Here is a 23,528-nt window from a genome sequence, read left to right as displayed (position 1 = left end):
TCATTTACAGCGTTGCAGTCGGGAAGAAAAGCAATGTGGAGCGGCACCTCACCACTTCACAAGGAGTTTAACCTTGACACTTTTCAAAATCCCGTTTGCGTCCCCCGACTTTACAAATAGGCCTATGTTTATTATAATTGTTTAACGCAAGCCGTCATCGCCACGGAGGAGCACACAGCCTCTGTGAGCGAGCGAGACAGAGAGAGAGAGCGAGAGAGCTAGAGAGAGCACACATTTATCTATTTAATATAGCCTAGGTGTAAAAAATAAGTGTGCTATACAAGACAGTAAAAAAAATAAAAAAGTTTAAAAGGGGAGTGATTAGTAAAATATGCATAAATAAAAATAAAGAATGCTAACTAGGTAACATAAGATAAGAATAAACAAGTTTAAATTATTTGTTATTGGTTTTGATCATTATTCTAAAGATGTTTGGATTATTGAAAAGTATACAGCTCCCTTTCAGTGTGTTGAGAGCTGTATCCATAAATTCATTTTTTGCTCAAAGTGCACCAGATTGAGGCATTTCACTTCAACATTAAAAAAAAAATCTTCCCGGGGGTGCACGCCCCCGGACCCCCCTAGAGGAGGTGAGGTCCACCCCCAAATAAAGCAGGTTAAAATAATTAAATTGAATACATTTTCTTTTAGTAAACATTGAAAACGGGTCCCACAGACCCAAACAGCACACAAAGGTTAAAGGTAAGCATATAATAATGTTCAAATATGCTAAATATACACAGTGCAAAAAAAGAAGAGTAAAAGTAGCTCTCACCCTAAAAAAGGTCGGAGACCCCTGTTATAGAACAATACATTTGACAATTTTAAGCTTGGCCTACCATTTTATTGGAGCGATGAGGAACAGGTGGGGCTTGAAAAGGCCCGCCTATTCAAAGTGGGGAATGACAGAAAAAGTTTGAGAACCACTGGTTTAGTAGAAAGTCCATGATTGTATGACAAACATATGTTCATAAGCTCTCAGTTTTTTTTTTTTACAGTCCATGAATGTATGTTGTGTGTGTGAGCACTCTACTTTTTCAAAAGTTCATAATTTGTTTGTTGTGTATATGGTTGTGTCTACCAAGCTTTCCTTCCTCAGTCCATACAGTAGGTGTCTGAAGTGTATATGTGTGTATGTGATCACTCAGCTTCTTCAAAAGTCCATGAGTATGTCTGGTGTTTCCTCTGTACATTCTTGCATCATCGTTTCAATGTCACAAGGCATTCTTGAAAGGCTATCAGCATCACTATTTTCTCTGCCCGGACGATATCTGAGGGTAAGATGGAAATCTGCTAGCTCAGCGACCCACCTATATCCTGTGGCGTTGAGTTTGGCTGTTGACAACACATAGATAAGGGGATTGTTATCCGTGAACACAGTGCAAGGTGAGCTGATCAGGTAGTTTCGAAATCTCTCAGTGACCGCCCACTTTAAAGCGAGGAATTCTAATTTCCCTGAGTGAAGATGGTAGTTTTTCTCAGCTCTGGTCAGTGTGCGAGATGCATAAGCTATTACACATAGCTTCCCCCCCTGTTCTTGATACAACGCTGCTCCTAACCCTTGGTTTGACGCATCCGTGTGCAAGATAAAAGGTTTGTTGAAGTCTGGGAATCCAAGTACTGGTAGCTCAATCAGACAGTCAACCAATTGTTCCAGTATCTGCTGATGTTTGTCAGTCCACATTATCAGCTGATGTGAGCTGGCTCCTCCGTTCTTCATTTTTCCTGTCTTTGTTCTCGTGTTGTTGTCTTTTTTGTGAGCCGTTCCAGAGCCTTCTTCAAGTAGGGCATAGAGGGGTCCCGCTGTGTTCCCACCCCTACTCTTAACATCCCGATAGCAATGAATATCTTAAGTGCTTTCAGTGTTGCTAAGGCACGTGGGCCTAGCATAATGTGAGCGCGGAGCGCGTGGAATTTTTTAGTGTGTGCGCGTGCGAATTGGCCCCGCCAATTTGTTTCTATGTGTCTGTCAGCACAAGAAAGGCTCTTGAGACCTATTTGCTGCTCTAGGCAAGATTTTAGGCAAGATTTTATATATAAAGAATAAATGAAAAATCTCTACAAAAAGACAAATACACTACAAAAACAGAAACTTATTGACATAGGTAATATACGTCAAAATGGCTTAAAATGTATTCAGTATTGTATGAACTTGCTTGAATTGGGGGATGGACGTCACATCCTCTAGGGGGGTCCGGGGGTATACCCCCCCGGGAAAGATTTTTTTGAACATTTTAAAGTAAAATGCTTCAATCTGGTGCACTTTGAGCACACAATTACTAGAGACTAGATCTAGGGGGTACAACTCTAAACGCCCATATGAAAAAGATCGGTTTACATTTTAATAACCAAATAAGTATGTGAACATAACCAATCACCTACCATAGCCAATAACAAATAAATGTAACTTATTTTATTTTTGTTGTTCATTTACATCTTATTTTACCAGTTAACATTTATTTATTTATTTATGCATATTTTTGTATCTCTCCAACTTTAAACGATATTTTTGGTTTACTTTCCTATAGTATACATTGGAATGATTTCAAACCTGTTTTTATTTATCCTAATTATTATAAAGGAGTGCCTTGGAAATATGTGTTTATATAATTTGTAAACACATATTTAGTTTGAGACCCACTGAGATAACTTAGACTAAAATTAACTATGTCAACACTCAGAGAGTCCTTTACCTCACTGAGCCTCTCAGTCTGACAAGAGAGCTCTCCTCCACCCTGGTTGTAGAAACATCTTCTTCTTATATCCGTTAGCGCAGCGAGCACCAGATTCTAATAACAACAGCGCCGGTACCGGTGCGCCCTCTCTCTCTCTCTCTCTCTCTCTCTCCCTCGCTCTCTCGCTCGCACTTTGGCTGTGAGCTGCGGGCGCCTGATAAGCCAACATCCCCCACTTTCATCACTTACAGCGACCATCGTACAGGCCAAATGAAAAGTGTAACCCCCCAGATCTGGCCCCCTTCCAGTACATACAGTGGCAATGTTTCAAGATTTAGCAAAAATACAGCTTTATTGAACATACAGTAACACAAATACTACCAATCCACATAGCAAACAATCAAAAATGAAAAAGGGTCGCCACTTATTATTATTTTATAATTAAAAAAAAAGTAAAGATGATTTTGTTTTTTTTAGGTACCTGTATAAATGTATCTTTTTGCCACAGCTTCATTGTCTTTCAGCGATATACTTAGTTGCAAGGTTCTCGATGCAGCAAATGTCATAATCTGTTTGTGAAAAGGAGGAAGACTCCTCTCTCAACATCTGGTGGACTTTCTCTTGCTTTAGCTCACTAAGGTGGCTCAGCTTCACAGGCAGATCCCATACATCATTAGCAGCTTGGTTCTCTTCAACTCTGATGTGATATTCATTGCTATCGGGATGTTAAGTAGGGTAGGGGTGGGCGGATCGATCCCAAAATATATGTACTTCCGATATTACGTTACGTTTCAAAATATCGATACTAGAGCCAATAGGATTGATACTTTTATACTTTTATTTTTCCTCTCCTGTACTCGTCAATTTCATCAAAAACTATGTGCAGAGTGTAGACGAACACAAGTATATGCGCTCTTTTCTTCTCTTTCCACTGCTGTCCTCCTCTCCTCGAGGCTCACGCACGCTTTAAATTTGCAAAAGTAAAACGTTTATTTGTCTATAAAAACTGTCCTGTCTTTAATCATAAAAAAAGGAATTCAGATTTAGTCTATGCCTGGGTGGGCAGCACCACTCTCCATAGAAACACAACGGCATTGTCTAACGGTATCATTTGAATGCAGCTTAACAGTGAGAAACTGAACTGATCTGCTTCATCTTAACTGTGTGGCTGTTGTTTGATCAGATTTAACTGACAGTAACTTAACCTACAAACTGTATTCTGCTTGAAATGTTAGCAAACCTGATCGGTGTATGGAAGTCACATCCACTTCAAACCAGTGAGAAAAAAGCACAGAAGAAAAGTGGGTATTGCACAAAGTCAAACAGTGAGACAAAAGTCCTTCAAGTGCAATACCTAAACCTGTTATGAAATTAAGATGTCATCAGATTAAATTTTTAGTGGTTGCTTTGTTAAGGTATGTAGTAGCATGTTTCTTATTAAACTTCAGCACAAATATGTTGGTATTGTGCACCACATTATTTTACTCTCAATATCCAGAACTCAGTTAACAAGGAATAAGCGTCTTCTTATCTCCTTTCTTTTCTCTACCTCTCACTGTCTTCTTCCTGTCTACAGTCGGTCTTGTGGCTCGCTCTTGTTATTCAAAGGTCGGCCAGAGTTGACATGCCCCCCCCCCTCCTGTCTCCTCTCCTCTCTCTGAACAGATCTCCTCAATCACTAGTTCTTCTCACATATCAGCCCTCCATACATCATGCTGCCCAACATTTTAATTAATTTATACCGGCTCCAAAAAACACGCAGATCCATTCCACAAAGTAATTAGTTTAAGGTTCAAGAAGAGATGTCCTTTTCTCACAATTAAATTCAGCAAAATAAATAAATTCTCCATTCTGTTCTTGGATTTTTAGAAATGTTTTGGGCAGTCGAGTCTCGTTTTTTTTAGGTCTGGTAGAATTCAATTGCTTTCAGTTTATGTTCTGCTATCTTTTTTACCTCAAAAGTACATGCATACAAATCTCTGACTTGCAGATTTCCTATAATCAACTAATGTTGACTTCTCTTTTTCAGCTACTTGATAGGAGAAGAAGGATACTGCCTGACCTCCATGCAGAGTGCCTTGGCCTACGTCGAGTCACTGCAACCAGGACAACTCCCTGCACACAAACTCGTATGAGAAAGGTACTGATGAACACTTGACCTTTTAACACTTTATTTTAATGTTTGATGAATAACAAAATGCTGTTTTTTAAGAGTTAGTCGACCACATAGTGAATGTTGAACTTGTGTATGTCAGGAAGCCAGAAACATCACTTAAAATGTCATTTCTATCTGTTGTGATGATGTATAGTCAGATTGTACCTTTAGGGATGAGTGTGTGGCTGATGTTCCCAGAGTGCTCCTCTGTGAGACGTGGTGTTATGGCCCTGCATGTTTATAAACTGTGACATCCTCAGATGATGTTCCCAAAACTCCCAGTGCCACAATGATTTCCACACTATAGTGATGTATACACTGTGCAGACAGTTGTTACATGCATGACTCTCATTCAGATGAACTTCAGACCACATTCATATCTAACAAGGCTGTAACTCTGGAGCTTCAGAGATCCTATAAAGCCGTATGGTTACCCCCCTAGCTTTTCCAACCGCTTGTTAAGATTTCAGTTCTTATGCGGTTTTCCTCAGAACTACCGACTACCGAAAACCAAAAGGTGCCCAATGGAGAATCAAATCAAAGTTTATTTATAAAGCACATTTAAAAGCGATTTTTGGTCGGGCCAAAGTGCTGTACATGTAATAAATACTACAATCACATAAAAACACATTACTACATTCAAAATAAAAGACAATAAATTACAACAGATATATAAAAAACACAGTGAAAAGTCAGGAGTCGTGCTCCGCTCTGACTAAAAGGCCAGGGAGAAGAAGTGTGTTTTAAGAGTAGATTTAAAAACCCCTAGGGTCTGGGCCGACCTCACATGGAGGGGCAGAGTGTTCCAGAGCCTAGGGCCAGCTGCTGCGAAGGCTCGGTGCCCTCGGGTTTTGAGCCTGGTCTTGGGCACTATCAGCAGCAGCTTGTCAGCAGACCTTAAAGCTCTGGCTGGGGTGTAGCGATGGAGGAGTTCGGCTACATAGGCCGGAGCCAGCCCATTTAGTGCTTTGAAAACAAATAAAAGGAGTTTAAAATCAATTCTGAACCGAATTGGAAGCCAGTGCAGTGAGGCCAGAATTGGGGTGATGTGGTCACGCTTTTTGTGGCCAGTGAGTAGACGTGCAGCTGCGTTCTGCACTAGCTGCGTTCTGCACTAGCTGCAGGCGTTTAATTGACGCCTGGTCCATACCCACGTACAGAGCGTTGCAGTAGTCCAACCTTGAGGTAACAAAGGCGTTAATAACCATTTCTAAGTCTTTAAAAGATAAAAACGACTTGGTCTTGGCCAATAGTCGTATTTTAAAAAAGCAGGTTTTGACTACGGTGCTGACCTGCTTATCGAATTTAAAAGCGCTATTGAAGGTCACTCCAAGGTTCGTGACAGAGGGGAGGATATTATTTTTGAGGGAGCCCAGAGTATCAACCTGGGATGCTGGAGAAGTTGATAAGATATTTTTCTCTCCATGGTTTTTCATACAAACAATGAGATCGATCAACGTCATTGTCAACATGTCTAAAGCTAACAGCCTGGCTAACCTTCAAAGCTAGCAAAAAAATGACACAATGTTGAATCAGTGTTGTTGATGGGGAGGTGGATACAAGTAAATAATGTTGTTTGGGGGGCGCAGTCTGGACATTAGAGGGGCAGCACTGCTGCCTCAGGAAGTCATACCGTCCGTCACCAAAACAATAAATAAGTGGTCTAAAAAGTGGATGACAAAATACACAGAGCCTTCCCCAGGCACCAGGAACTGGTACTGTTCTCTTGTTTCTTCCTTTTGCCATCAGAATAGCTTTTTCTCAATTCTCCATTTCATGTGCATCCACACATTCTCCAGTCAAGTTTGTTTTTAATAAATCTCAAACTTTGCTTAGATAGTGGTAAACGCCATCTTTTGAGCATACGCATTGTTAATAACTGAGGAGCCTGTTGCTTATAGAGTAAATCCCGCTTTGATCTTTGAATCTAGTAGAACCTGCGTCCCAGTCGTTGGTCAATTATGATAATCATCCCGCGTGTATAGAGCCTTGCCATTTGCTACCCTTTCTACAACGCTCTCCCAACAATATATTAGCAAAGAGCCTTATTATGTTACCAACATCTGTCTGTGACATTCTACAGATAAAGATCTTACATTTTGCTGGTATGATACCAATATACGGTCAAAAGCTCATTTTCACTGTGCATTCTTGCTGCGACTGATAGCGTCAAAAACAAACCCAGAAGAAGATAACAATGTAGGCTGCAACTTGCTTTATCCTCTTAGTAATATTTTCCCTTTTTTGTTGTAGGCTGCTGCAGTCCGAGAGATCACCCTCCCAGCATGCCCTGCTGCTCTGCAGAGAGAGCAGCAGAACCTGCAGCTCCCTGCATGTTCTCCCACTGACTCAACCAGTGCCTAGAAGCTGATTATTTAATCACAGGCTGGGCTTGGCCAGGACTCTGCTAAGTGTCTTTTTCCTGCCGCACTGCTGCAAGAGCTAGCACTGGATAGTCAAAGGGACTGAATGTGGTAGAGATTGGAATCCTCTTAGGGAACCTTTGGAAGTGAAGCCATTGATTATATGAACGTGGACAGAATATATTGGTAAACTTTATTCCATGCTAATTCTTTTTTTATTCTTCCCTGAATAAGGAAGCCAACCACCATGTGCTTCAGTTATAGCATTTCAATGTTTTAGGAAAGCCACTTGAAGATGACAACGCCTATTTGAATGGCATTTTTTCTTAACTTTCCTTTTTTATTATAAACACATGGCGCAAACTCAGACTCAACTAGATTTTTAAGACTATAAAATAAGAAATGTATTTGATGCATTTGGGGTGAGGCTACACTCGATGATGGCTGAGTTTTGACTAGATCTACTGGAGAAAGAGATCTAACACACTGGAGGAGCACAGGGAGAACAGTGTATAGTGTATGTCAACAGTCACCATGTTGGTTAACCTTTCATTTACATCAGGGTGAGGGTTAGGTGGTACTGACTGGAGGTAGTAATGCAGTTGCACTCCGTTTTTTTATCTGTCAGTGTATGTGTTGCAAGCCTTGCCACAAAACGTCTATCTTTGTAATGCCAAGTTTAAAAATCAACAAACCCTCCAGAGATAAGGTAAAAAGTAAACTCATTGTCACAGCTTCTCACCCATTTCCCAACTACCTCGACAACTACACCGAACTGGCACGCTTAATAATTGGAAATGGATTATCCATCGATCTTGGGGCACTTTTCAAACTGTAGCTGTATGGTATTAAACAGATGGTGTCATGTTGACTGGATGTGACAAGTTCTTTAGTGATATTCGACATTTTAAAAATGCAATAATGTCCTTCAAACTCATTGCTTTGAAAAACATGCATAGTTTTAGTCCGTTAGTGACGAATCACGTTTACTCGATTGACCATTCCCAAAAGCATGATGTTTTTTCTCTAGTGTGCTTTTGTCCAGTCCAGGCAGACATTGGTTTAAAGTGCACCAATAAGCTTGAGTTGTGGTTGCATTAATGTATTTGAAACTTCAAAATGAGTACCAAGTGTGCTGTTGTGGTGCCTCTAGATATCTGTAATCATGGTAGTTGATGGCAGTGATATAAAAAGTACTAAATGCTTAATAAATTGGCGACTAAAATCTGCAAATATATTGTTTGGTTGTTTTGAAGACACACCTGAAGCGGACTGGCATCCAGTGTAATGGCTTAAAAAAACTGCAGTTTTAGAAATTGTCATTTTATTTAGTTTGGTTTGTTGGCTTGCTTGAATTGAATTTGTTTTATTTCTGCATGGGCCCAAAATATGTGAAAATATGTCCTCAGAACTGTTTTGGTTTTAGTAGCTGCTTTTTGTGACTTAACACCAAAAACAGATTTATGTCTATGTAACACATCTTTATGTAATTATAATTAAAACTAACATGCTTGCAAAGTGGATGAATCCACTTCATTGATGTAATGTACATGTTGGCATTGTTTTTGAAAACGTTTGTTATTATATAACAGTTTTACTGTGAAAGGCTGGGAACGTAAGAATGACTGATGAATGTGTGTTTGAGAGATGGGTCAATAAAGATAATTATTTAAATAAATGAATGTGTTGTGGTCTATCTAGATATCTGACTTCCCTCAGCAGCAAAGAAGCTTTAAACAGGTCCTAATCGTCTTCATATTCATATTTAGTCCCTCGACTGTGACATGTCTCCATGCTTTAATGTTCAAAAAGCTCTTTCTTTTTCTCAGACTGCCTGTCCTGCAGCTCCTCTTTTCACCCTCTGTCTGAAACCAGAGCCCAGTCTGCTCTGATTGGTTAGCTGGAGTGCAAGTGTTACATAGTGATGTCACTGCGTCAGAAATAAACAAAGGAGTCCAGTGGATTCGTTTCAGGCAGGGGGGTTGGGGAGTTTCTTGATAACCGCTACTACAAAGGTGGTAATCATCTGTCTGTGTCAACCCGGACTTTCTTCATCAGGCTTAAAAAAGGAGGCGTTGGGTCCGTCATTTTACTCTTCTTCCATACAAGAACTAGATTGATGGCTGCCAACTATTGCCTTCTAAGAATAAAGAACATATTACAGCTTGAGGCAACCTGTTGCTAAAAACAAAAAAGGAATGTTGGCAGAAATGTACTAATCTGTTAACTGCTAATTCATAAGTAGCCAATTTACCACCTGTTGCAATATGTGCCTCGTGTTTATTCCTCACTACACAACTGCACTTTCTGCAGCTTTAAACATATATATATTTAAAATGTATTCTCAAGAATCCTTTAATGAAGGATACGTAAAATATGTACGTTATGTGGAAACACGGCCTATGCAAACCAGAAAAAAAGAAAATAGCTGATAACTGGGTTCTACAGTTCTTGTAATGTTTTGCTAGGTGTTTTGCTAGCTCTTTCATAAATAATAAATAATCTTTCTTCCTGAGGTTTGATAACTTCTAGTTGACAACAAAGACAGAAGCTTCAGACTCTGTTCGGTTAGCAACAGACAGAAGATAAGCATTTGGACAGGAAATCATTAGGATGCTCTTTACTGAGAGGAAACAGTTCAACACTTAAAGAAGAGACAGGCCCTGCCTCTTCACACCCTGGGGTAACAGGATCTGGTGTGACATGTTTTACTTTGTTGTGTTTTCCTCGGCTGATACAGGAGGCACTGATGGGCACATGGAGGAATAGCAGCAGAAGCCTGTGAACGTGAAGAAAAAACAAAATGCCACTCTGCATCAGTCAGAACATCACCAAGAGCCACAACACCACCCAGCATGTCATCATCCTCCCCGGGCCTGGGCTCCTTTCTCTCAATGTTCCTGTCGCACTGAGTGTTCTTTTTCTCTCTTTCCAGTTCACTTACCTTGTCGCTCCCAAACCAACTGTAATTTCAGAGTTCCTTGGGTCCATTTCAGGTCAGTGAGGTGATTGCCTCTTGCTTTAGGTTTCAACACCAAGCATGATACAGTACAGTATACACTATAATATGACTACATGTTGTAGTGACATATACTGTATCTTAAACACATCCAAGAACTAACAAAATGCAATATAAGTATTAAAAAAAGTGTCCGAGTGCCTTGGTTCATGAGTAATCTTGTAGAGCCAGACCTCTCTCCACAACGCTGTGTCAGTGCTGGAGAAGGGTCTAGCAGCCGCACCCATCATCATTCTGCAACCCAGTCTCACGGCATTTTGTGTTAAAGTCACAACATTTAATCTATTGATTCTTGTTCACCAACACGATTTCCCCCTTTTTTTCGTGTCACACAGAACGATTTTAAAAGCAACGTATCTACTATGTTTCATGCCTGCACCACGTCTTTTTGTCCGGTCGGGTTTTGGAATACCGGAAGCTGTGTGGTTCATAAAAACATTTTCTTACTCAATATCTTTCCCTAAGCCTAACCTTATCCATTTTATTTTAAATTGTATAATGTCTGAGTTTTTTTGCCGTCCGCAAGGAAAATAAATGGGGCTCAGAGTCTCAGAATACTGAAATCTGTATTTTTTGTCATCTCTTTTTCCTTCTTTTTTGTTATTATTTGGTGCAGGCACGAAACATACTACCAATAGAAATACATTGCTTCTAAAATCGTTCTGTGTCAGAATACTGAAATCTGTATTTTTTTTATCTGTTTTTGTTATTATTTACATTGCTTTTAAAATTGTTCTGTGTGACACGAAGAAAATGGCGAAATCGTGTTGGTGAACACGAATCAATAGATTACATTTCGTGACTAACACGAAATGCCGTGAGACTGTGTTGTATACTGACAGTTATCATCCGGTGAGTTGGAATATAGCTGAGTAATCTCTTCAAACACATTGCATATTTGCATAATCTGTAATGGACAAGATGTTGGTATAGGGAGCTATCTGATATCAGTTTGAGGTTTGGGTAGTATTGATCAGCCCTGTTTGAGTGGGATTTGGTTGAATGCAGGTAAAAAGTAAGCTTGAAATTAGATTATTAACTTGTTGGGAAACAAATTGTTTGTAGACGTCTTCCCTAAACTCTTACTCCATTTTCGTCAAGTTGCCAATAGAACTGTTACAATTTGCAAAGCACAGAAAAAGTGTTTGGGCCCCGGATGTTCTCATTATGATCTGTTGTAGCATGCAGAGGGTGGTTTAAGGTAAAGGAAAAAGTTTAGAATTTTAAAATGTTTTATTCTATTTTCTGCTGAGAGTAAGGTAGTGTCTGTATTCTGAATATGAAGCTACAGCCAGCACACAGTTAGCTTACCATGAAGACTGGGCCGGGGAAACAGCTAGCTTGGTTCACTCCAGTGCCAACTTCTCGAAAGCTTGCAATTAAGACGTTGTTCTCTCACTGTGGGTTTCTTTGAGTAATAAACAGATCAGGTTTGACATGTTAAATTGTGAGTGGTGTTGGTAGCTGCACCTGTATTTTTCCTTTGGACAAACCCAGGCTAGCTGCTAGGCTAGGCTAATCCCATGCTAGCTGTAGCTTCATATTGGAGGAAAGGAACGAGTGCTGTTTCCTTCAAACATGGTGTGGTAGAATGTTCGTTCACCAGTTTGCCTTAAACCCTTAACAAGACCACATTTTGAACCAATTAGTTCATAATTGACTACTGTGTGTGACATGCTGGCATACGACTGTGTTTACTAGAGTGTTTTACTGCAGGGTCAGATTGTGGGGAACACCCTCTCAGAGATAGCGTGACTGAAGAGTTCTGACTCTGCTTCCCTGACCACAAAGCTGCTGCCGACACAACTTAAGCCTCTGGAGTGTGTATCAATCATTACCAAAGCAACAAGCGTGCAAGCAGCTGTTCCTAAATACTGCATTCATGTGGTGATCATTTATCTATCCTCTTTTTACAAAACGCTATTTCAATCAGGAGAGACAACGTTTTGATAAAGGTGTATTTATGTGTATGGTCTTTGGTGATAAGACCCATTCATGATATATATCTTAAGAAGGAGGCTGTTGAAAGTAGAATGAACATAAAGGTAGCCTTCCTGATCAAACTAAGGCTGAGCTTCATAACTCGTAGTGACTCTGTGGACCAGGGAAAGTTGATATCTCACCAAGGACCACACACACACACACACACACACACACACACACACACACACACACACACACACACACACACACACAGTGGGGTCTCCCTGCTCTCACAGCATCTTAACAAAGTAGAGTTTGGACAGTCAGTGTCGTCAGTTTTGTAGGTATTCGGTAATAAACCAAAGGATGGGCCCTACGTTTTTGGATAATGGTTGCACTTTTTGATGAGTCAGAGTGTAACCAGTGATAAAAAAATAATTCTGAGGGAAACAAGAATATTTGACCCAAACATGTTCAGACAATCAAACAGTTGTCAAGGGGTCACCATGAATGTTTGCTTTTGTGGCATCCTATTAAATGAGAGGCCTGTCTTCCCTCTCCTGTAGTGTGTTCTATAGGTTTCTGTGCATGTAATTGGTCTGCTAGGGCTACAATCCCTGTGTTCCCTTCAGAAGGAGTCTGGAACGCCTCCATTTGATTCCTTTGTTTACTTCTGTAACAGTGACATCACTATGTAAGATTGCGCTCCTATTAGCCATCTCTCGGAACTCAGGAGCGACGGACCAACATCTTCCTCTCGAGAGCAAAGCTGCTTGTGATAAAAGAAAATCTCAAATGCACATTATATTTTGACAACATGAAAGTCACTGTTTCACCCAATTTGCTCTCATTTCATTTAATCGGTCGTGCACATTTCCTCTTGGACTCTCTCCCGCTCCATTATGAGCTGTTTGAAAGGCTGTGGCCCCTTATTTGCTCTTAAACAAAAGCCAGTTTTCTTTTCCTATTAGAATGAGATGAGTCAGATGGTGAAGGTGGCAGTTTGTGTGTAACACCATTTCCGTCCTTTACAGGGATAGAGAAATGGAGGAAGAGGAGGAGATGAAGAGGAAGTGGGGCCCTCCCGTTTTATGCTGCAGCCACACGGAGACGATACGGGTCGTATCCGCTACAGTTCTCTATCATATAGACGGTTCGGCCACACGATAACGATAAAGGCCCTGACACACCAAGCAGTCATCAGAGAACTCGCCGACGCAGACTGTTGCGTCGCCGTGTTCTCCTGCGTCTTGGCCATGTGTCGCACTGGAACACACCGCAAAGACTTACGAAGACTACGAACTGCGCATGCGTGAGTGGCAATAACTCTCCTTACCAGCAGGCGGCGGTAGTGTGTATTCGTCATTCAAAAGAGGCAACAACCGGAAGACAGAGAAGAAGAACAGACTGCGTGATCCAAACAAACGAGAAATAGCGTGTGAGTTCCATTTTCACTTTCGTCCATCGAAAACATGTTTCGTGCGGTACTGGAGCTATCAGCCATTGGAGTGTTGCTTGTGGAAGACATTCTCAAGCAACCGTTTCGCTTCTCATGCAGTGATTCGCTAGCTGAACAGCCAATCAGAGTGATTTCTTTGTCCGACTGCCTGTGGCCGACGCATTCAACATGTTGAATCGGCCGTGCGTCGGCCATGAAAGGCCAAATAAGGCGTGTCACGGCCGACGGTGCGGGACACACCAAATTGAGTTTGGGCGGCAGGGCACGCTTCGTCGTCCGACTAACGAAAACGGCCAATTTTGGCCTGGTGTTTCATGGTTAGAGTTAGGGCCTAACAATAACGGGTCCCAAGGTGGGTAGATCTGCAGATGCAACACTCTGGGGGGCCAAACGGCTCTTTGTGTACAGGACAGTGCACCCAGCAGGAGCCTCCAGCAGGCCCCCCGGGCTCCGCACGGTTCCCTCGTCCCTTGGAAGAGGCGGATAGGTGGGTGTTTTTCATCTGCTGGTGGACTACCGGGGAGAACGTCCTGCTCGGGATCCAGGCTCAGAGTTAGTGACAGTGGGTGCGGTGCACCTGCCTTTTACAGCGGGAGCACACTCTCGCCTCGGGGAGGGAGAAAAAGAGAAACAGCAGCCGCCGAAACAGCCAGAGCCCTGCCTCTCTCCCCACCTCTACTGTTGTGTTTCGCCAACAACAACAATGGCAGATAACAGGGTTGCTTTTGTGCTCCATACGCTACTGACCATGCTACAGATGTTAGTGCAAAATCTACAGCTCCTCGACCACAGCCATCAGCAACAAGTGGACATGGAGAACTACATGAACTACATGTTGCTAAATCCACTGCGGAGAATAACCATAAGGGCAACCATGGCAACCATGCTCGGGGGTCTTATTCGCTGCTTTTGGTGTATTTTGTGGCGGAAGTACAGCGCCACTTACAGGCCCGGCATATGTACTACAGCGTCTCCAGCGGGTCGAGCGGTCTCGTGTGGACGGACACGTTTCTGGTGCCGATTGCGTGTGGACGGAAGACTTTTTTGAAATCGAATTTGGTTCGTTTTCGTTATCATCTCCGTGTGGCTAGGGTCTTAATTATAATTTGGCCTAATTGAGCCGTCAGCCGACAAGTCCAAAACACAAACTCTGACAAACCCTAACCCCCCACACTACTCCTACTGCTGTTGTTCTGCTCTGATCTGTCTGTCACCCTCCCATGAGGGGCCAAATGCAGCTTCAGTGCAGGCATTACAATGACAGATCTACATTGTTGTTGTTGTGGACTGCAAACAGACAACAAAGCCCCTCTGATCCTGCAGTCTGCTGTGACCTCCAAACTTCTGTTCAGTTTATCTAAGGGGCATGCTGGCCTTAATAACGGGGGGCCAGATAAAGGGTCCTATAGGGGGTCAGGGCTGGTGCTCATGAACAAGACGGTGTCACGCAAAGGGGATGAACTTTGTGTACATTGTACGTGTCAAACCGCACTGAGGGATCAACATCATGCTCTGTATTGTCTGCATTCATTTCATATCAGTGCTTCACCGTCCACATAAACAAATGTAAGGGCCTCAGCATCTTTTTATAATTGTTTGCAATGAGGTCAGGACGCAGTCATCGTATGCAGAAGCCTTGAGTAACAGCAAAGCACCTAGCGTTTTATTTGTGGTGCACTGAGAGCGCTTCAAATCCCAGATATTTCAACTTTACAGAAAAGCCCTGGTGACGTCACAGTAGAAATGAAAGGAGAAGTCTTTTTTGGGTTGTGTCTTACTTACAGAAACTACCATAACAAAGTCTGAATGTATTTTATGAAACAGGTTCTAACAGGGTGCTCATCATGCCATGCCAATGATTCTCACTATTCAGAGCCATGATCTCCATCCATGAGGTCGTCTGTTTATTAAACATTTCCAACAAACAATGGAATATGGGGAACCAAATTTGACTATTTATATCACTTTCTAAAACGGACACAATCCCACCCACTTCATGCATTTTCCAGGTGAGAAAGTATTTGAAATTTGAGGTACTTTATAGTACTCTCCACAACTACTTCAACATGTTGTACCAAATGTTACCGACCATTTTGTAAATGTCGTATCTCTATCATTCTTTGACCATGTTGCACATTTATGTCCAATAATGAAAGTACCCTGTTACAGTTAAAGTGAACTGTTAAACCATTAAGAGCTTCCTTGTTAAATGCCATTTCCCTTTTTATTAAACAGAGTCCATTGTTGCTAGGGTTAAAAACCTGCACTGTTTACAAAATGTTTACTGGCTAACAATCTTGTTCTTCCTGGATTGTTGCTTTTTTGCTTATACAGAACAAAGCATGCATCAATAATTACTCCACAGAGTACCTTAAATTCAAGCTAACGCCCTCTTCTTTTTAGAACAGTTGATAAGAGGTTTAGTTTTATATAAAAATGATGTTTTGTTGATCCATGGAGAAATGGCAGCATTACATTGGGTACCATGTATTCCAACAATTCAAAAGACAGAACAAGTGTGATAATATTTATACAAAAGTAGGAAAGAATGAGAAGTAAATATTACAAATACTTAGCTTTTTTTTTACCAACATATAACACAACAGCACATGCAAGGAAATGCTCATAATCTGAGAACAGAGAAATGAATATACAGCATACACTAACAACAGACAACGTTGGGCATGGATTTTTAAGAAAGGAATCAAATGGAGCACTGTGACTGTGTTGGTGCAGAGTTCAGACCGGGGGGCAGGCTGATCTCACGGGGGGTTCTGTGTCTAAAGGCTCCTCTCCAGACACACAGTCTTTAGGTCTGCCGGGCAGTTGACGGTGACCACGGAGTGGGAGGGGCTTCGTCTTTCCACGAGGGCGGCCACAGCCTCGCCCAGCTCCAGGTGGTTCAGGAACCCGGGGGCCATGTGCCCCGGAGTGCCTACACCTGCATTGATCTTCACCTGCAGGGCCCCGTGTGGAGGAAGAGGTGAGGAGAGGGGGGAGGACACATGAGAGAATGGATGAATAGAGAGAAAAACTAAGAGGGAAAGAGGGACATTAAGTAATTGATGGGGACACAGAGACATCTCTGCAGCAGGAAGTGGAACAGAACAGGTTCTAAACAACTCAACATTTAATCCAGATAAGCAAAATTACTTAATGTGCTAATATTGTCATTGTGGCTAATTGTTCCTCATTGCACAAAAAACAGCGTTTGTGAACTGTGCTGATTACAGAATGTCGAAATTCTGCTTAATTTCCGCAGCTGGGTGCAGGCACAGAGCTGTGATGGGTTCAAAGCCTTCCAAAGCCTTCCTTAGAGAGGTTAGTCTCCACTTCTGGAAACATCTGGAGCACCACCCCACACTTTATTCAAATCATTCTCCTGAATGTAAAGTGCTCAAAGTTCACAATCGCATCTGAAGCTGTTAAGCGACTTTATAAAAAATAATAAAATAAAATGATTGAAAATAAAAAAGCTGAACACTTTTCTTAGTCAGTTTAATTAAGACCATCTGACTTGCCAGTTATTTTATATAACAATTGAATTGACCCGTGTGACACAAGACTATAGTTCTCTCTAGGATCTCTCCACTTGATTACATTTAAATCCAATGCTGAGCTGCAGCAGATCTGAGACTGTAAACGGAGGTCAGGTGAATATATCATTAGCTTTGAGCTTTTATAGAAGTCTTGCTGTGTGATCATGGAGAGTCTGACCTGGTTGAGTTTGCAGGGCACCTCAGGATACTCCTCCCGCAGAACCTTACAGAAGGCCAGGGTGCTGGCAGCGCCGACGGTCAGGAAGCCGGTCCCAGGCATCAGCAGCTTCTCCCCCGCTCCCCCTGAGAACACATCAACACACTGCAGTCACTCAGACACCAGGACAGGTCTGTGCGGCTGGGAACTAAGACCACAACACACTCCTGTATTAAAAACATCTCCTGAATTGGTCTTGTTACAATCGGCAAAAATGGTTAACAATTAGTGAACATTTTGTAGTATCCACATGTGAGGATGTCTCCTTTCATTTATCATGTGTTCTTTTTTCAATATTTATTGGTGGTGGGCGTTTTCCCTGGAGCTTGGGGTGGAGTTAGTGGTGTTTTTACCTGACTGTATTAACTGGGTTTTTTGCATGGACAGTGGGGGGGGGGGGACATTTCACTCCCCCCCCCCCCAACACTAACAGTCGCAATCACCATTGCATTTGCAATTTGTCCTAACAACAGCTGGAGGTATCTCGTGTTTAGCCCCCCTCGGGTCCTTTCGTTTGGACTGCCTTCACCCGCAATAACTGTTGTTATAACATTTTGAATATGCTAATTTTCTAAGTAAATGCTTCACAATTATTATTTAAAAAAAAAAAATAGATTGAGCGACTTGTTTGAGCTAATTAGCATCTTTAAGTTGAATGTTTCTGTTTTCCAGCCCTAATTCACTCTGCTGCTTCCAATGAGAAGCTCGATACAATACTGTGTAAACGTTGGAATTATCAAGGTTTTTTAATAGTTTAATAACACATTTGCCACATCGTCTTGATAGGTTGTGTCCATAATAATATAGCATTTGTCTTGCTGACCCTAGGTAATCAGCTAAAGGGCCAGTTTGAGTTGTTTGAAGGAGGCCATCTATCGGTTGGAGTATAAGTAAATCCAATGACTATTCACCTGTGATGAAGGTGTAGGTAGAGTTGGAGTCGTCCCTCACCAAGGGGAAGAAGGCCTTCCATGACACAAATGTGCTGAAAAGTAATGTCTCAACTACCTGGAGGGAGATCAAACTAAAAACAATCAGACAAGAATCAGAATAGACAGGATGTAACAGGTGTCAGCTTTATGTGTGTGTGAATACCCAGTGCAGGTCTTTGAGGGACTGTGTGTGGGGGGGTCCTCCCTGCCACCAGCTGAAGCCCAGAGAGGACACAACATCTGTCACCTTCCCCACCGTCTTCAGCAGCGCCTGCTTCACCGTCTCTGCCCCCCCCTCTGAGCCTGGAACACAGAACAGAGGATCCAGGTCAGCTGAGACCCTCCTGCAGGCGGAGACATTTGAGACCAATGTAGACTCACGTTGCACAGGCTGATATTGATTGTTTTTTAAGCTGCTATAATATACCATTGAAATTTTGGGTATGATTTATAACTTTTGGTAACCCCTCATTCACTGTTTCATAAGACATATTCATAAGTCAATGAAAGGTTAGCTCATCTGAAAAAGATACATGTAGCTGGATGTCTTCCATGGTCCCAAGAGGATGAAAACTTTCAGTCACTTGTTCACAGCAGGTCATCAAAAACATTAAGCACATTTATGAACCCAAGAGGATGAAGCCACCGAAAGCTTTCTTCAACAAACAACTAAATGACAACTTTTAGCATTAAATATCGTATTATTTGATTCGCAACAAATAATGTTGATCTAAAGTTATCTAAGCGCTGAGAATCAGACCTGCAGGTTAAACAAATCCCGATCAGGAGGACGCTAAAGCAGGAAAGCTATAATTCTGTTTCCTGTTAGACCTATATGAGGCTGTGGACGTGTTCATGTCATAGGGTCTGGTGACCCTATGACCCTAGGTCTGGTTTTTGTAACAAAGAAACATTGATAACAAAATAACACTGTTGAAGAATAGCACGATAATAATATTCAGTTTATTAAATTCAAGCAATCCACTATTACTTGTCTCCACGTGTTTAACCAAGTCATGTGATATGCTACTTCCATATGCTTTGAGAACATATATTAATGGGATCACTGAAGACATTTGCATTATAGTCACTACAACTAACTGTCTCTGTAACGATTTGGCCCTGATTTAGCATCATAAGCGTTTCAGCCAAAGAGCCTACTGATTTCCACCTTTTCATGTTTTGCCATGCTAGCAGTGACAGGTGACTTACGGTCAGTCTATCACATTTCGATCCAAACTAAATTCTCCAAACAAATATGGGTACAATTTGTCTCTAGCACCATCAGCCGGTTACCACTTGTGGCTCAGATCAAAATATCGGACTAAAATAAACAGCTATCGTAAGACAGCCAGGTACCATTAGGACATTCGACGCTAACTGTCATACGTGCAACGGTCTCAAAAAAGTTTAAATAAAAAAGCCATGGGAATCTTGTCGCGGACCCCCCAGAGTCTAGGACTGGCCCTGCTAACCCAGCTTACCCACATCCCCCACCAGAGTGGTGAGGTTCTCCTTAGTGCTGGGAGAGACAAATGATTGGAGCCTCTCCAGCCGACTGCTTTCCCTGGAGATCACTGCCACTTTGAAACCTATTCACACACACACACACACACACACACACACACACACACACACACACACACACACACACACACACACACACACACACACACACACACACACACACACACACGCACACACACACTCCATTAAGTTCAGACAGACATAAACCAGTACCTTTAACTTAAGCTGTAGAGGTGCAATGTAAATCCCTAACTAATGCACTCTCATCACTTAGAGTGCTGCCCTGTCTCTTTCAATGGTCCAATAAATAAAAACACAGATAGTATGGTAGGGGACATAAACAAGCTCTAAATAAGGAGGAAGATCCGAAATAACTCTTAACCACGTCCAACCATGACATTGAATACAAAATAAATAAATAAAAACAGTGCAGAGTTCCGAGTTTAAATCAGAAAATATAAAAGCGTTGGAAAGGCATCTGTTGATCAGACCACCAGCAGAAATAAGATACACAGAAGAAAAGTCAAAAACAAGTTATCTTAAACTTACGAAACCCACTTAATTAAACACATTTATGAATATTATTTAAAGTTTTACTATCGGACCTGTGCACTGCGCACCCGAATGTACAGCGTTTGGATGTAGCAGTGCACTGCCCACAGTGAACAACTTTACGCAGGCAAACGAGCATTCAACATCAAATTAATAGTGAGTCATTAAACAAATCTGAAAACGCGCATTCAGTAGTTGTTATACAATATCTACTCTGCAGTTAATAGGGTTGAAATGACCCCCGCGGAAAAACAGCGAGACAGTCATCTGCGCGTAAAACTCTTTAGACAGTCTCCAAATAAATGTGTGAGAGATATACCCCTCTTCTTCAAAGAGAATAATGAGAATATTCCCTGTATAGCCTACTGTACATCCTCCTAGCAGGAGAGAGGGGTTTTCTTTGCTTCTCCAAGTCCAGTTTACCTTTGTCCAGCAGAGCTTTAACCACCCCGGAGCCCACGGTGCCCGCTCCTCCCAGAGCCAACACAACCCTCTCCGAGTTCGACATGCTGGCTGCAGCTGACCGGCCTGTGGAGGATGACTGTAGCTGGGAACTTGTGCAAAGCATCTTGGCCAACCCTGGTAGCTTTAAACTAATGACAGGGGCCACAGTTCCGCCCTTCTATCGGTGTCATTGAGGCCCCGCCTGCAGATAAACAAAAGATGATCCCCACTTCACCCGGGACAGTGTGTGGGTGCCTGCCTCGCTTATTAAAACCATTAAAACCACTGTGTATTAAATTTAAATCAATGGACGTAGGGTCCGTGACGTCACCCATAGGATTCTGCAGAGTTGCCGAGAAGCCCTTAGTAGGCGGAGTCGGCCACTAACGGCTCGACAGTGACGTCAGAGTTCAACTCCCGCCTGCTCCAAATAGAGAGGCGAAGTCCCTCCCTTTCCGGGGGAGCTCATGGGACCCCGCAAGCGGAAAATTATACATTGAATTCAATGGAGAGAGAAAACGTATCTTTTGATCCCGTTTGAATTGTGCCACGAACTACACATATGATGTTTGTCAATTTAAAAGAACATTTTGTGTCGTAAAACTGTGAAGTAACACATTTTTTTGTGTTAAGCCGCTCAGTGAACTACATGTCTCTGGTCCCGCACAATACGCGTCACCAACACAAAGATGGCCGTCACGTTGGCACATTTCACCTCATTCTTTCAGAATGAGAATAAAAGTATAAAACGAGGTGAAAATCACTACAAGTCTGGGCATGTTGAGAGCTGTACATACACGAAAGGGGAGTTAGTCGGTTCTGTAAGAGCCAGCATGCGGGACCGGCTTTACAAGGTTTCGGTGAGTAACATGAGTGCAATGTTTAACGTTAATGTCAGTCAATAAGGAGGAGAATGAAAAAGAAGATGATGAACCACAGACCCGGCATATAATGACTGCAGTGTGCAGGGCTGTGTTAATTTGTGTTACTGTTATCAATAGCATTAGTTGACTGAGAAAACCGTCAAGAAAAAAAGTTTAGCGATGTTACGAGTCGACTAGTATAATATGCCCACGGCTGTGATTGACAACCTGGACAGCCAGTCAGAAGCTAGAATGCCAACCTAGAGAGCCAATCAGAACCTAGAACGGGTGTACTGTATACGGGTGTGTATAATAAATAATAACAATAATGGATTACATTTTTTATTAGAGCGCTTTTGCAGGTGCTCAAAGCGCTTTACAAATACACATTACACATATTAGACATGTAAGAGTCATTACTGTGGACATTACCCACAGGAGCAAATGCGGGTGTATGCTATGGATAACATTAGTGTTCACAAGAACAAGGTACACTCCCGTGTTTTGTTTTAGTTGCTCTTCAGATTGAAGCGGCCAGTTTTATATCGACTATATGTGTGATCTCCTTTTTACATCTCGTTGTGTCATTTGAGTTTATTTGCTGTGTGTAGATTCAAGGATTTTGGTTATCTTGTCAATTTGTTTGGTTATCTAGGCACAGCTGTGCTGGTACACTGGTATGTGTTTTCCTAATGTAGAGATTATTGATTAATTCATAAACTACACACTGAGTCTAGATCCTGACTAAATCCTTTTTTTTTGATCAAATGTTTTTCAAAAATGTAATACACATTACAAAAAATACAATGTACAATCACAACCAATACAACACAAATTACAAAAAATACAGAAAAAACAAACAATAACAACAATCAGACAAGAGGACAAAACTATGGAAAAATAAACCCTCCCACCCCCAGATCCGGACCATCCTTGTATTGCTCATTCAATCTATTATAGCATGTTAACAAACATGGTAATTACTTTATTTGTACAGATCTACATGGGAGAGGATGGCGGGATGCAGAGCGCTGTCTGTGGTTGTGCACGGGGGATGTACAAATGCAGCCACGCTGCAGCATTGGCAATATTTGCCATGTGGCAGATCAGCTCCACAGAAGTTGAGTGCCAGTGGAGGAAGCCTGGCACTTCAAAAGTAGTCCAGCCGGTGTCTCAACTCTACCAACAGCAAGAGGAGACATACAACCCACTGGCCAGAGACATCGCCACTGAGGAAGTAGACTGGTTCAGGTCTGCACTGAGGGGCGCAGCGTGGCATGGCATGGCTTTTGTCACCTGAGCCAGAGCTGCAGCCTCAACATCAGGCCATTTTCAACGTGCCGGAGCTGGTGAAGGAGCATGGGGGTCGTGGGCTTGAGGCAATTCTTGCCTCAATGCGACTGAGCAGAGATCAGCAAGCTGCCATCCAGACAGCCACCGTAGGACAGCGGACAAATCCTCAGTGGCAGTTACACAGGCAGGGCAGGTTGACAGCCAGCAATTTTGGTGCTGTGCTGAGGTTGGGACTTTCATCCACTCCATGCGCGTCCCTCATGAAGAGGGTGCTTGGGGGGTACAATTTAGACGGAGTCATGGCTGTCAACTGGGGAGTTGTAAACGAGGTGTGTTTGGCCAGTGTGTTTGGCCTTTTAAGTGTGACACATATGTAGTGATAAATGCTTCACTTGACCACTGTTCCTAAATAAAAAAAGTTTTCTGCATCGTCAGTCATTTTTTCCAAATAATTACCAATATTTCAAAACAAGTTGCCGCTCCTACAGTTTTCTAGTATGTAAAGATAATTTCACATGACCTATGCAAAATATCACACTCAATACATGTGTGTCTCTGGGGGGTGCA

At 42.1% G+C, this 23,528-nt stretch overlaps 2 protein-coding genes across 2 annotated transcripts in view; one reads left to right on the top strand and one right to left on the bottom strand.

The window, feature by feature from the left end:
* Nucleotides 1-8,871, top strand: part of vps9d1 (VPS9 domain containing 1) — a 79,677-nt gene extending 70,806 nt beyond the window's left edge. The window contains 2 exon segments of the mRNA XM_079684227.1: nucleotides 4,705-4,815; nucleotides 7,084-8,871. Coding sequence (XP_079540353.1) covers nucleotides 4,705-4,810 — 106 coding nt within the window. The 3' untranslated portion in view covers nucleotides 4,811-4,815; nucleotides 7,084-8,871.
* Nucleotides 8,872-15,470: 6,599 nt separating this feature from the next.
* Nucleotides 15,471-21,155, bottom strand: LOC307040980 (uncharacterized protein). The gene is made up of 6 exons (XM_079684235.1): nucleotides 20,785-21,155; nucleotides 19,767-19,874; nucleotides 18,446-18,585; nucleotides 18,262-18,358; nucleotides 17,312-17,436; nucleotides 15,471-16,551 (listed from the first exon to the last, which is right to left on the bottom strand). The coding sequence occupies exons 1-6, from the start codon at nucleotides 20,927-20,929 to the stop codon at nucleotides 16,375-16,377; spliced, it is 792 nt and encodes a 263-aa protein (XP_079540361.1). The 5' UTR covers nucleotides 20,930-21,155; the 3' UTR covers nucleotides 15,471-16,374.
* Nucleotides 21,156-23,528: the final 2,373 nt, after the last annotated feature.

This window comes from Notothenia rossii (genome assembly GCF_949606895.1).
Source record: "Notothenia rossii genome assembly, chromosome: 5".
Classification (NCBI taxonomy): Eukaryota; Metazoa; Chordata; class Actinopteri; order Perciformes; family Nototheniidae; genus Notothenia; species Notothenia rossii.
This window is presented reverse-complemented; position numbering and strand designations above follow the sequence as displayed.